Source organism: Arvicanthis niloticus, chromosome 10 (genome assembly GCF_011762505.2).
Source record: "Arvicanthis niloticus isolate mArvNil1 chromosome 10, mArvNil1.pat.X, whole genome shotgun sequence".
In the NCBI taxonomy this organism is placed as follows: Eukaryota; Metazoa; Chordata; class Mammalia; order Rodentia; family Muridae; genus Arvicanthis; species Arvicanthis niloticus.
The window spans coordinates 17,688,570-17,700,402 of record NC_047667.1 but is presented as its reverse complement, the minus strand read 5'-3'; the positions used below and the strand labels follow the sequence as shown (position 1 = coordinate 17,700,402).

General features: G+C 40.5%; 1 protein-coding gene across 1 annotated transcript in view; it reads left to right on the top strand.

Annotated features, from left to right (window-relative positions):
* The first annotated feature begins 2,215 nt into the window (after nt 1-2,215).
* The window catches only part of Dars1 (aspartyl-tRNA synthetase 1), a 51,943-nt gene continuing 42,325 nt past the window's right edge, over nt 2,216-11,833 (top strand). Inside the window, exons 1-3 of the mRNA XM_034513037.2 lie at nt 2,216-2,486; nt 4,349-4,406; nt 5,851-5,943. Of these exons, the coding sequence (XP_034368928.1) occupies nt 2,421-2,486; nt 4,349-4,406; nt 5,851-5,943 (217 nt within the window). The 5' untranslated portion in view covers nt 2,216-2,420. The remainder of the gene's footprint in view (nt 2,487-4,348; nt 4,407-5,850; nt 5,944-11,833) is intronic.

Below are 11,833 nucleotides of genomic sequence, written 5' to 3'. Positions count from 1 at the left end.
TCTTCTGCTGACAGACCCCAACTACTGACACTTGGGAGACCACAGGAGTATAGTGTGTGGCCATTGATGTAACAAATGTTCTTCTTCTGTTAGGCAAGAAAGCAAGAGCACGTATTGTTAGAAATAGGTTCAGCGTCACAAAGAAAGAAACCACCATTCCAACTGAAATGTCTGGACTAGGTAAACTTGATTCTTGATCAAGAGGGTGTACTTTGAAGAGCAAACATCCCAACACAGGAAGTACATTTGATTTTTATTTTAACTCCAGTGTGTCTTTCCCCCATTGACTGGGGTCCGACCTCACAATCTTTTTCAGTTGGCTAGTCTAAAAAGAACCAGTATACAGGAAATGGAGGAAGTGGGAAAGGGTCACTGCTCCAAGGAGAAAGGGTCACTGTTCCAGGCCATCAAATTCCTAGGCTAGAGCATGGTGCCTTTGTGTAAACAAAGGTTTTACTGGGTGGAGAGGACTAAAACACTTTCATAAGTCTTGCAAGGAAAGTGAGATAAAAAGATTTGAATTCCTAGTCCTAAACACAGGTTTTATAGTATTTGATTAAAAAAAAATCATGGCTGATATTTCTTATGCATTGTTACATCATTACTCCAAAGTTATGACCTAAATACTCTATCAAACAAAAGGACCACAGTAAGACATATACAGAAAACAACAAGAAACAAACAAAAAGAAGACTTGTGGACACACTGAAATATGACAACCCCACCCTACCAGATGACAGCAGAATTTATATGTTGCCTTTTGTCGGTCATACATTAGTACTAAGAATAAGAGAATAAATACTTCTTTTTAAAAATTAAACAAATTCACAGATGCTTTCTCCATTGGAATCCCTTGAGTATAATGGAATGTGTTATTGATCATAAGTATTCAATATCATTCCCTAAAGAATGAATACATTCTTCTGTTTTGAGCAAACAGGAGCAGATTTATTAAGATGCTCTTCTAAGCAGTCGGCCTGCATCAAGATGGAAGATCAGCCCAGGTTCTTGGCCAGAGTGAGGAACCATCAGTAGTCATTTTATTGCCATATGATAGTAGTCATTTTATTGCCAATGGCTTATACGATGCTTAGTACAAAGCAGATATTTAAAACCACTGATCAGTTAATTGGACCATATTTTCCCACCTATAATCACATAGTAAACTACCCTTGCCAGAGCCACCATGTCTATGTTAGCATTAGATTCCATGACCTAAGTAAAGTTATTGCTTAGAGATCTTTCATTTGAGAGGATGAAGTGGGGTTGGGGAAGGGGGTCCACTTGTATCGTGTTAACAGGTATTGACCATGACATTTTATCCTAAGTTAAGACATAAAAGACAGCTGAGATGTGACAAAGACAGCTAAAACTTGATGTCCAGCGGGGGAAGTAGTATTTAACCCAGTCTTCAAATTTTATCCCAATGAACTTTTTGCTTTGTTTTGGTTGTTGTTTTGAGATAGGGTCTCACTACACAAACAAGGCTGGCCTCACTCTGGCGCCTCTGCCTCCTGAGTGCTGTAATTGCAGGCCTGCATTACCAAAGCCCACATTCAATAAAACCAACAGCATTTTAAAGAAGTCTAATTTAGGGAAGATTCACCCATTGGACAACCAACATTATGCATTGCCTTTTACAACGCAACAAGTCAAGGAAAACCTATAGGTTACTGCTTTTAAAACAGTACTCCATCCTGCCTTAGGAGCCTACCCTCCTACCTGTAACACAGCATCCTGCGTTCCCAGAGGAGCAGGTTGCCCAGAGACCTCCCTTGACCCAAGGGGCAGGCCTCCACAGGGCAGTGAAGGCATTAATTTCAAAAGCTGAGATCCGGGCCTGAGCTTGCAGGACGCTATGACAAGTGGTCTGTGAGGGAGGGTGAAACAGGGATACCCATCCAGGTCTCTAAACAAACATACAAATAAGCAAGCTCGTAGTGTTTCACACTCTTAATTCCAGCACTCAGGGAGCAGAGGCAGGAGGATCCTTGTGAGTTCCAGGCCAGACAGCACTACACAGACACTATCTATAAATTAATAAAATTTAAATTTAAAAGAGAGACTTTGGGAACACGGGGAAGACAACTAATGGGAACTAAGTTAGACCAAGAGGGTAGGTAGGTAGGTTAAGAGGCTCCATAGAAAAGATACCTCGCAGCCTATCCTGCGAGACCACACCCACTTCTGGATAACTCCCATTGCTCCCGGGGGCGGGGCAGGGGGAGGAGCTGGCGACGGCGCGCGAGATCTCCGCTGTGGCTCTCGCGATATTTCCGAAGCCTAGCCGCCACGCGGAATCTGGCTGCTTAAAACGCGGGCTGGGAGGGCAAGACTGTGCGGGAGGGAGACGCTTTTTAGCCTGTTCTACGGAAGCCTGCGAGGGAGGGTGGTATCCACTCCCCAAATCCAGTGTCCTGATGCCCAGCGCCAACGCCAGCCGTAAGGGTCAAGAGAAGCCGCGGGAGATCGTGGACGCGGCGGAAGTGGGTTTCCTCCTTCCCCGGGTCCGGGAGCGCGCCGAGGGAGGGAGTGGGGCGATGGGGCCGCTCTTCGGGAGCTCCTGTCAGCGCTTTACTCGCAGGCCACGGCGTGGGGTGTCGCGCCGCAGGCCGGTATTCCCGAGGACCCCAGGGGCCATTCCTGGGTGCCCGGCCCGAACTGTTGGGAACTGTTGCTCTCGGAACCGTGTGGCCTAGAAGAAACGTGTTCCTGCGGGGGTGGGGGGATGCGGTAAACGTGTGGCGCTCACGGAACCGGAAGTAGCTGCGGCGAGGGGTCACAAGAGCCTTCCCAGGATAGCACGTCCTGCACGTAACACACCACCCCAGTCCCCGGAATTTTTCGATAAAGCACTACTAATCGATATCCTCTTAGCCCTCATAATGTTCTGGCAAGTAATGACAGCCCTTTGCAACACTGGCTGCCAGTGTATTTAATGACTTTTCCTTGTGACAGCTGCGAACACATGTTAATCTTAGTTTCCTTTCTCAGTGACCCTGTGAGGTAGGTAATGCGATTCCCAGAGAGAACCAACCCTCAGTGATCCTTTGGCACTTTACAGAAATCAAAGTTTGAAATCCTCCAAGTTAGGTGTATTGTAGTAACACTTAGGCCTTAATCTTTGTCTGGCTCCTAATTTTTTGGTGGAGGAATTCAGCAGTTTGTAACTACATCATAGCCCAGAATAATAAGTTAATATTTAGTTCTGCTGAAATGTGAATACTAAATAGAAACAATCACACTTTTTTCTTCCGCCCCCCTTTGGTTCACACAATGCCACCTATTTGTGGCTCATGTCACACTAGGTGACAGTGTCTTTCTACTGTGGCCCATTTACTCTCTGTAAAAGTATTTTATTAATATTCAGAAGTGATTGCCTGGTAAGCCTCGTAACATGTTTTATTTTGGTCTATTTGAAAAACTAAAAGTTCCACGTACCGAAGAGAGAATTTCACCAAGAAAATGTAGAAGAATAGAAACTGTTCCAGACATCTTTCAAATGTTTCTGCAATTACCTTGTAGAAATCTAAGGAAATTATTTTTGTGTGTTGGTGTGTCTAGTCGTATAAAATTACCAACACACCCTTGTAAGTAGTATAGGTCTAAAATATAGTATATGATAGACGTTATAATAGAGTTCTATAAATAAATGGAACTTGGGATCATTGTAAAGTAAGATAAAATGAAAAACTACTTAACTATTTACTAAGTGTAGTTCATAGCCTGAACTTGAACTCCTGTTCCTATCTTACTACATGACATTTAATAGTATTGCCATTCTCTAACTATGTAATCTATTATGAGGCTGGGTTCTAGAAATAGGAAGCAGGTGAATTTTCTAATCATGTTTTACAAAAGGAAAGTTGTAGTTAGTGTGTATCAAACAGCTCCAGTTTCTAAGAACTGAACATCTGGTGCTCAGAAACCTAACCCGAAGCCTTGGTTCTCTTTGAACATCTCTTCCTGTTGTAGGAAGTTAATAAAACGGTAGGACTTCATCTTACTCCCTTCACAGGGGAAATTTATATCTCTTCTTTGAAGTAGATTAATCTCTCTTGGAGTAAGGTAGTTAGGATGCATTTTATGCATATTTAAATTATACCTGGGAGTACTATTATGCATGCTACATCTCTGCATATGTGTATATATAATAAACATATAACCAGAAACTGGGTGCTTTTCTGTTTGCAGTAAGCACATACATAAGTGAACAAATTTCCATATTTAAAATGGCTGGGTTTAATACTATGTTTTTGGAAATTAATACAAATTTATTTGTAGTTCTAGGTGCTTGTATTTATGTAAATTAACTGTCATGTTACAAAAAAACCCTTTTTTTTCCTAGGATTATGCTAAAGAGAGATACGGGATATCCTCTATGATACAATCACAAGAAAAACCAGGTTAGTATTTTCTTTTTAATTCTAGGAGAACACTTCATGAAGTTTAAAATAGGATTAACTAAAGGTATTACTAACAAAGGAATAACTTTGAAAAGTTTAAATGTCATTCATTGATGTTATCACACTCTGTAAACATTGTCAGCCTGCAGGTCTTAATCTGGAAAAGAATATATTTCTTTTTTTATTTTTGTTTTTTGAGACAGTCTTGCGAATTAGAATTACCCAGGTTGGTCCTGAACTCTTAACTTCTGACCTTCCCCTCTGTACCTCTGAGTGCTGATTTAACCAGTGTGCACCACTACTCCAATGAGATCTACTTTTTACATTTTTGGTTTGTTTGTTGAAACGGAGTTTCTCTAGCCCTGGCTGTCCTGGAATTCGCTTTGTAGATCAGGCTGGTTTCAAACTCAAAGGCCTGCCTCTGCCTCTGAGTGCTGGGATTAAAGGCAATTGCCACCACTGCTCTGCCAAATCTCCTTTTAAACCCCTCAGGCAGCTCTTCTCTCTCACACACAGTGTGTGTGTGTGTGTATCTATCCTGGATTTGCACAGTGGACACAACAGAAGTCCGATTGGTATATCGTCTGCTGGCAGCATTCCTCTTTCATTTCCTTTGCCTTTGGCCTTGAGAACCATAGTGTTCTCCTGTAAACCACATTTCTTTACAGTTGCATTTTTGCCTTATGAGACTAACTAGTGTATTTAGATAAGTAGACCCCGGTGAAACATCGACCCCAAAGTGGTCTTGACCTACAGGTTGAGAGCACACTGTATTAGAGACTGGAGAATCTTTAGTGCTTTCTTTCTCTATTACTTGGCTCTGCCTCCTTTGGGATATTGTCTCATTCTCTCCTGTGAACTCATGCTAGTGGGAAAGATGCTAACAGCCCTGGGCCTACACCATCTCCGGCTGAGGCAAGGAATTTCAAGAGCCTTTTCCCAGCATTTATATATTAGTTTCAATCAGTGCTTCACTGGGTTACTCATTGTTCCAAGGAATGAGATACCATGTTTATCCAGGCCTGTCAAGAGACCTTGTAGCTAGCCTATTTACATTAGATGGCTGTTTTCGCAGCATGTACACAAATCATCCTGTTAGCTTTGGCCCAGGCAGGTGAGGTACATTGTATTTGGCCATTTAAAAGCATTGAAATGTTAAGCAAATTTGCAGTGTGAAATGTTTGTGACTGCAGTATAGACTGAGTTAGAAGAAGAATAGTTAGGAGTCTTTTGCTATAGTCTTGCTTATAGCTTGATTTAAGGTGCTAGCAGGTAAAAGATAGTAAAAAATTATAATTAGGAAGTGCAGTTTATAAAGAAGGTATATTGCATAGAGAAAACATATCAAAGAGAATTATTAAAGTGATAGCAAGTTTTTAAGCTGCCTATCAGACAATTACCATTGTAAATTTGGACTTTAAAATTACTTTACTGTGTATTACAGATAGAGTTTTGGTTCGAGTTAAGGACTTGACAGTGCAAAAAGCTGATGATGTTGTTTGGGTCCGGGCAAGAGTTCATACAAGCAGAGCAAAAGGTAAGATTGGCTCAATGCTTATAGCTCTTTGCATGTGTATACAATTTTTTAAAAAATCTTAATGTGTATAAACGTTTTGCCTGTTGTATGTCTTTATATGGGTATGTATTGTATAAGCACAGGTGCCTGCCAAGTCCAGAAGACTTTGGATCTCCTGGGGTTGAAAGTAAAGGCATTTGTGAACTGCCTAACAGAATTAGGGCTTTAAAGGGATTGGAGCATGGGTCCTGAGTAAAAGCAGTATATACTCCTAACTTCTAGTCAGTCTTTTATCCCCACATTGTGTATTTATAGTTGTAATTATTTAGATAAAAGAATATCAAAAGGAACATTAGGGTTGTTTGAATCTCGGTTTTTATGGAATAATGGCCTTGGCCTACTCTTCAGCATTTTCTAAAATTTTAATGACATTTATATTTGTTATAACTTCATTTGTATCTTCCTGCTTTTCTAATTTAATTATGCCTATACATATGTGAAGAAGGCAGAACAGACATTCCTAATTCACTTTCTGAAGAAAGATAAAGTTGCTTGCCCAGTCTCATCATACTTGGTAGAATACGGACAGAATCCAAAAAGCTAAGATATGTTTTAAAAAAAAAACAAAACTTTTTTTAAAAGATTTATTTGTATATTTTATGTATATGAGTGCTCTATTTCCATGTATGCCTGCATTACAGAATAGGGTATCAGATCTTAGTATATAGGTGGCTGTGAGCCTCCATATAGTTATTGGGAATTGAACTCAGGACCTCTGGAAAAGCAGTTAGTGTTCTTAACCACTGAGCCAGTTTTCTAGCCCCAAGCTAAGTCATCTTTGTCTCTTCAGAAGAATTTATTTAATGTGTTTCATATTACAACATTTCTTAAAACTTGATTTTAAAGCATTTTATTACAGATTAATATATGCATATGATTTTTAAAATTCTGCCATTCTATTCTCATGCCTCTCAATACCATTAATTCTTAAGTAAATGAGTGCTGTTGTTGGACTTCGAGAAGTGTTTTAGATTGTTGACGGTTTGAACCAACGAACAGATAATGATATTGTAGTTTACTGTGTGTCTCTCAGTAGACTGAGAACCTACCGTTTGTTCTTTCTCTTTTTCTAACTATTAAAGATTTACTTTATTGCATGTATTTGTGTGGGTGTGTGCACATGAGCACTGGAGCATAGGTGTGAGCCATTGTCTTTAGCTCAGGAACTTTTTTGTTGTTTTATTTGTTTTTGGAGGCAGGGTCTTTCTGTGCAGTCCTGGCTGCCTGAAACTCTATGTAGACCAGGCTGGCATGGGTGCTAGAAACTGAACTCTATTCTTCTGGAAGAACAAATGCTCTTAGCCTGCTGAGCCATCTGTCCAGCCCCATGCTTTATTCAGCTAATGGAAAGATAGACTGATCCATGTAAGCCCGACCAAGACTTCCCTTCAGACCTACTCCCCTCCTCTCTTTAAAATAAAAAAAATCTCATCCATGTCTTAGGTTTTGTTTTCCTTTGTTTGCTTGTTTGTTTGTTTGTTTGGTTTGGTTTTTTAGTGGAAGTTTATAATATTTTTAATTGTGTGGTTTTGGGTAAAGGTGCTGTTGGAGGCCAGAGGCATAAGCTTCCTAGCACCTGAGTTGTGACTTGCCTGGTGTGGGTGCCGGGAATGAACTCTTGTTATACGTTCGTAACTACTTAGCAGTTCTCTAGCGTCTCTCTTCAGCTTTTTTTTTTTTTTTTGGTTTTTCGAGACAGAGTTTCTCTGTGTAGTCCTGGCTGTCCTGGAACTCACTCTGTAGACCAGGCTGGCCTCGAACTCAGAAATCCGCCTGCCTCTGCCTCCCAAGTGCTGGGTTTAAAGGCGTGCGCCACCACCGCCCGGCTTCTCTTCAGCTTTTAAATGCATCAGTGAAGCTGAGATCTCTGATCCTAGTAAAATAGGAATTCCAGTTTGAGACCAGCCTGGGTATGTACACTTCCTTGAGGAAAAAAAGAGTTTAAAAAGACATTTTGAAGTTGTTTTAAGATAAACCTGATTTTTTTTATTTTATATTGTATAACAACATTTAGTTTTATATCATTTACAATATTTTTTAAACACTTATTTCTATGTGTGTGTATGCTTATGTTCACTCCTGAGAGGTGTTCTTTGTCATTGCTCTCTTGAGGTAGGATCGCTCACACTTTTGCAGCCAGACTAGAAGCAACCAAGCCTTAGTAATGCTGTGTACAATATTCTTAATTTGTTTTTATCATTATAAAAATACTACCTTATTTAACATACTCAAACAATATGGAATTAAGTCAGGAATAAGTAGAAAATTAGCTGTAGATTTTTAGACTGATTTTTATGAGTCTGGGTATGAAAGCTATGTTTGAGTCAAAATTTTATAACATAGTCTTAGAACCCATACTTTTCATCTTTCCATGTCTGTGCATATAGGTATTAACAGACTGATTTACTGTGTATTGTTTGTGGTGCTGGGTCTCAAACCCAGGCCTGTGCTAGTACACACACACACACACACACACACAAAACCATTGCCGTTGCTTTTTAACTTTATACAGAAGGATAGTGTGTGCTACTCCTGGTTCTCTGTGTAAGGCAGTGCCTTATAGAATGTTAAACTAAGCATTAAATTATGGCCCTCAGTGTCACTGCCAGAGCCAGGGAAAGAACAGTTTAGCACATGGCCAGAACTTGGTACTGATCATCATAAGTGCTGCTCGCAGTAGTTTGAGTGGACAGTTCTGTGCCATGACACCAGTACTGGCTTTTCTGTCCTGAGTTTTCAGAATCCTTCTGAGCAGACGATTTTAAAGCTATAGTTTTAGAAACACTTTCACAGAGACAGCTTGGGACTGTGGCACTGAAGTTGACTGTAGATCTATTGTGTTAATGAAGCCTGCAAGCATGGAGCCAAGGGGTGACAGTTTCCATTCCCTTCTGTGAATAGTAATGTAATGAATGTCTTTGTCATTAGGACTTTTTTCCATACTTAATTTCCTTTACATACATCCTAAGAAATGTATTTTTTGAGCTGGGTGGTGGTGGTGACACAGGACTTTAGTCCCAGCACTAGGGAGGCAGAGGCAAAGAGACTTCTGTGAGTTCAAGGCCAGCCTAGTCTACAGTGTGAGTTCCAGGACAGCCAAAACTACACAAAGAAACTCCATTTCAAAAAACAAAAAAGAGAAAGTAAATTAACTAAAATATAAATTACATCATGCCCATTGCCAGATTGCCCTTCAATTAGTATTGGCCAAGTTTACTTTTAGCTGGTTACAGTGGGATGCTTTTTACCAAACTCTTTGAGCATTGAATATTCTTTTTTTTAAAAAATTTGCTCATTTGAGAAGTAAATAATGGATTATTGTCATTTGCTTCAACTTGTGTTGCTCTCATAGCATTAACATCTTGTACCTTACAGTTAACTTTTGTTGTTGCTTTGTTGGTTGGTTGGTTGGTTGGTTGGTTGGTTGGTTGGTTGGTTGGTTGGTTTGGTTTTTCAAGACAGGGTTTCTCTGTATAGCCCTGGCTGTCCTGGAACTCACTCTGTAGACCAGGCTGGCCTCGAACTCAGAAATCCGTCTGCCTCTGCCCCCCAAGTGCTGGGATTAAAGGGGTGCGCCACCACTGCCTGGCTGTTTGTTTTTGAAACAGTGTTTCCCTGTGTAGCCCTGGCTGTTGTGGAATTCACTCTTTAGACCAGGCTGGCCTCACAGAAATTCACCTGCCTCTAACTCCCAAGTGCTGGGAAAGGTGTGACTCACTGCCCAGATGATTTGTTTTCTTTTTCTTGCATGTCACCTGTTTTGAATTATTGCCTGGTTTTGTTTATTTGTTTCAGTGTTCTTATAAATCTTTAAGAACTTTATATACTAGTCCTTTTAATTGTTGCTCAGGTCCTTTAGAACTGGGTTATATATATGGTTTTGAGCTATCTTGTGGGTGGTGGGCCTCAAATTTGGATTCTCTGGAAAAGCAGCTAGTGGTCTTTAACTGCTGAGTCTTGTCTCTCTGGCCCCTGTTCTTTCAAAGAAAGAACCTCCAGCCTCTTCTTTCAAAGAAGTTCTTCCTTTATTGTAGAATTTAGTCCTCGGTTTCATTGTTTACTGGTTTTCTTTTTGAGCAAGCAGTGTTCTACAGGTGCTCTCCCAATGAGGTGCTTTGCCCCTCTTTGTTTTGGTTTGTTTGTTTTAGCTGTTTGGGGGCTTTTTGTTTGATTGGTTTGTTTTTGGATATACTGTCCCATGTAGCCTAGGGAAGCCTCACCCTCAACTATTTGACTATGGATTATCTTGTTCACCTCCAGAGTTCCAGGACTATAGGTGTCTCCCACCACACCCAACTTTATTTCCCCTTTGATAGATTTTGTTTAGAGTCTCTCTGTGCTTAGTTCTTTGGTATGACAGATGTCACAATTTAAAATTAGAGTGACAGAGTGAGCTCAGGGGAGCTCAGGGACGATTCTCACCTCTTAGCCCTCCTTCCTGGTCTGTGGCCTTTTTTGGTTTTTGTTTTTAGTAGAAGAGATTTGCTTTTTAGAACTTCACCTAATTAAGGAATATTAACTGTTTTTGTTTTTGTTTTTGGTGGTGGTGGTTTGCTTTTGTTTTTTTGTTTTTGCCCTTTCATAGTTTCTTTCCGGTAGCAGATGTGTCAGATCTTAGGATATTTGTTTCCTTCTGTGTTTAACTCCTAGACACATTTTCTTTACTCTCTGTGTTGACTCCCACCCCAAGTCTTTTTAGCCCTGACTGTTGCCTTTGTGCCTTGTCTATGATTGTGTAAATGTTTTGACCTAGGAAGACTGCTCAGTGGGTAAGGTGCTGGCTGCCTAAGCATAAGGCCCCGAGTTCAGATCTCCAGAACCCATCTTTAAAAGCCACACACTGTGGCATGCACCTGTAACCTCAGCACTGAGATGTTGGAGGTAAAGACAGGTGGATTCCTCTAAGTTTCCTGGCCCTCCAATATAGTCAAAGTGACAAGCTCCAGGTTCAGAAACTCTGAAAAATAAAAGGTGGAGGGCCAACAGGATGGCTTAGAGTGTGAGAGCCTAGATAGAGCCTTACAACCTGAGTTACATCCTGAGTCCATATGGCGGATGGAGGGAACCGACTCCTGCTGGTTGTCTTCTGACTCACACACACACACACACACACACACACACACACACACACACACACACACACACGGGGTGGGTGGGGTGGGTGTGGACTGCTATTGAGGAAAGATGTCCTGATATCAACCTCTGGCCTCCACATGTGCCTACATAGATAAGCACACCAGCCCACACATATGTGTGCATACTCTACATACATATTTTTAAAAATCTTTTTAGTTAGGGAAGATTTTTATTATAGAAAGTGTGTGTGTGTGTGTGTGGTTTGTTGATTGTTTTGGTTTTGAAAGTTTCATTATATACTCCTGGCTGGACTGAAAAATCACTGTGTAGAAAAGGTAGACTTTTTAAATCAAGCTCTTAAGTTTTGACCTGACTCTGCCTCTAGGATGCTGACATTTAAGGATGTGTGCCAGCATGCCCAGCCTATAGAAAGTTTTAAAACTATAGAAAAATAGAAAAGCAAAATTCCCTGTTATTTTATCATCTGTTACCAGCCACATTTTGATGTTTCTTTCTCCTTACAATCAACTTTAACATACTTCTTTTTTATGTAGTTTTAAAGAATGATTTTATGTGTATGAGTGTTTGCATGTATGTATGTGCACCACATGAGAATAGTATTTAGGTCATCAGAAAAGTTGTTGGATCTCCTGGAACTGGAGTTAGAATTATGAGTAGACATGTGGGTACTGGGAACTGAACCTGGGTCCTTAGCAAGAGTAGCAAATACACTTAACTGAGCCATCTCTCTACCCGCTTAATAGACTTCTTAACA